The 2,223-nt window shown below is 53.1% G+C and overlaps 1 protein-coding gene across 1 annotated transcript in view; it reads right to left on the reverse strand.

Annotated features, from left to right (window-relative positions):
* The window catches only part of LOC106817052 (putative adenosylhomocysteinase 3), a 54,228-nt gene that overhangs the window by 4,905 nt on the left and 47,100 nt on the right, over window positions 1–2,223 (reverse strand). Inside the window, exons 8-9 of the mRNA XM_014821701.1 lie at window positions 1,176–1,383; window positions 714–861 (exon numbers count right to left, since the gene is read on the reverse strand). Of these exons, the coding sequence (XP_014677187.1) occupies window positions 714–861; window positions 1,176–1,383 (356 nt within the window). The remainder of the gene's footprint in view (window positions 1–713; window positions 862–1,175; window positions 1,384–2,223) is intronic.

Raw genomic sequence — 2,223 nt, forward strand, 5'->3', positions numbered from 1 at the left:
TGGACCTCCCTCCCACTCTCACACGTTCACCTCCCTCACGACGGTAGTGGACCTCCCTCCCACTCTCACACGTTCACCTCCCTCACGACGGTAGTGGACCTCCCTCCCACTCTCACACATTCACCTCCCTCACGACGGTAGCGGACCTCCCTCCCACTCTCACACGTTCATCTCCCTCACGACGGTAGCGGACCTCCCTCCCACTCTCACACGTTCACCTCCCTCACGGCGGTAGCGGACCTCCCTCCCACTCTCACACGTTCACCTCCCTCACGACGGTAGCGGACCTCCCTCCCACTCTCACACGCTCACCTCCCTCACGGCGGTAGCGGACCTCCCTCCCACTCTCACACGTTCACCTCCCTCACGACGGTAGCGGACCTCCCTCCCACTCTCACACGTTCACCTCCCTCACGACGGTAGGAGACCTCCCTCCCACTCTCACACGTTCACCTCGCTCACGACGGTAGCAGACCTCCCTCCCACTCTCACACGTTCACTTCGCTCTCTACAATACTCTGACCTTCCTCCTATTTCAACTCCTTCACCTCTGCTCCTCGGTATCCTCACCTCCCCCTCCGATATGCTCCTCTCCCTCTCTACCTTTCCCTCTCCTCCTGCAATACCATAATGTCCAACACCCTCCCCCGCCACCCTACCCGGTGGCGCCCTCACCATCGTGGCGGGCGGCGGTGGCGCCCCCTGACACTCACCCATCTTTTTCGGCAGGAGGTATACGTCCTGCTTGTAGCGTCCCGGCGGCGCGTTGTACATCTCGATGAGCGCGAGAGCCTGCGTGCACGCCGTGATCGAAGCGACGAACGACGGGATGCTGGAGCAGCTCAGGTTCACGAGACGACCCTGAGACACGAGACATGAGACCAGGGGTAGAAATTAACTTATATTTATATATATATATATATAGGAGTAGAAATTAACTTATATTAATAAATATATATATAGGGGTAGAAATTAACTTATATTTATATTGTGGCNTCCTCTTTCCCCACCCTTCACCCTTCTCTCCTCCTCCTCCCTATCCACCTCCTCCTCCTCTTTCCCCACCCTTCACCCTTCTCTCCTCCTCCTCCTCCTCCTCCGCCACCCTCCTCTTTCCCCACCCTTCACCCTTCTCTCCTCCTCCTCTTTCCCCACCCTTCACCCTCCTCCTCCACCTCCTCCTCCACCACCCTCCTCCTCCCCCACCACCCACTCACCACATCTATCTCGGTGTTGGAGTGACCCATGTTGCAGACGATGCAACCATTCTTCAGACGATCGAGATGCTCGCGCGTGACGACGTTCTTGTTGCCGGTAGCAGAGATGAGGATGTCGATGCTGCGCACAACCTCTGTCAGCTTCACCACGCGGAATCCCTCCATACTGTGCGAGAGAGAGAGAGGAGTGTTAGCATGAGCTAGATATTTATATATAGAGAGGAGAGAGGAGCGATCAGATATAGAGATGAGGATGTCGATGCTGCGCACAACCTCTGTCAGCTTCACCACACGGAATCCCTCCATACTGTGCGAGAGAGAGAGAGAGGAGTGTTAGCATGAGAGAGAGAGAGAGTGTTAACATGAGAGAGAGAGAGGAGTTTTTGTTAACATGAGAGAGAGAGAGAGAGGAGTGTTAGCATGAGCTAGATATTTATATATAGAGAGGAGAGAGGNGGAAATGTTTTTTTTAATTTTTACTATTTACGGTGGCGTAATCACTTTAATCCTCTAAACAACACATTCAAACAATACACCACTAAATCTCACTAGAGGACGCCATCACCCCCCCCCCTCGAGTTCACTTGCAACGAACATAACAACCGTCACCGGCTAATATTAATATATATTTAACGATATATTAACTATCGGTCACACTAGATGACGCCACCGACCTACCTCGGCTAGCAGCACGATGCGTTTGCCGTCCGGCCAGATCACGTGGTCAACCTGTGATCTCACCTTCTCCCAGGTTAGCTCAGGAGTGCGCAGACTTCCCTGTGTGATGGTGGAAATATCAAATGAAAGATGGTAAATAATTATGGTAATAATTATAAATGATTCGAGACTAAAATTGTGCATTTGAGATGGATACATTTTTACATATCAACACAGAGACCATGCCTGCACGCACACGCATGGGCCCCTCCCTCACAAGCCACCCGCCCTTCACCCTCCTCTTCCCCTCCCTTCACCCTTCTCTCCTCCTCTTCCCCCACCCTTCACC

The sequence above is a fragment of the Priapulus caudatus genome, unplaced genomic scaffold (assembly GCF_000485595.1).
Source record: "Priapulus caudatus unplaced genomic scaffold, Priapulus_caudatus-5.0.1 Scaffold1578, whole genome shotgun sequence".
Classification (NCBI taxonomy): Eukaryota; Metazoa; Priapulida; class Priapulimorpha; order Priapulimorphida; family Priapulidae; genus Priapulus; species Priapulus caudatus.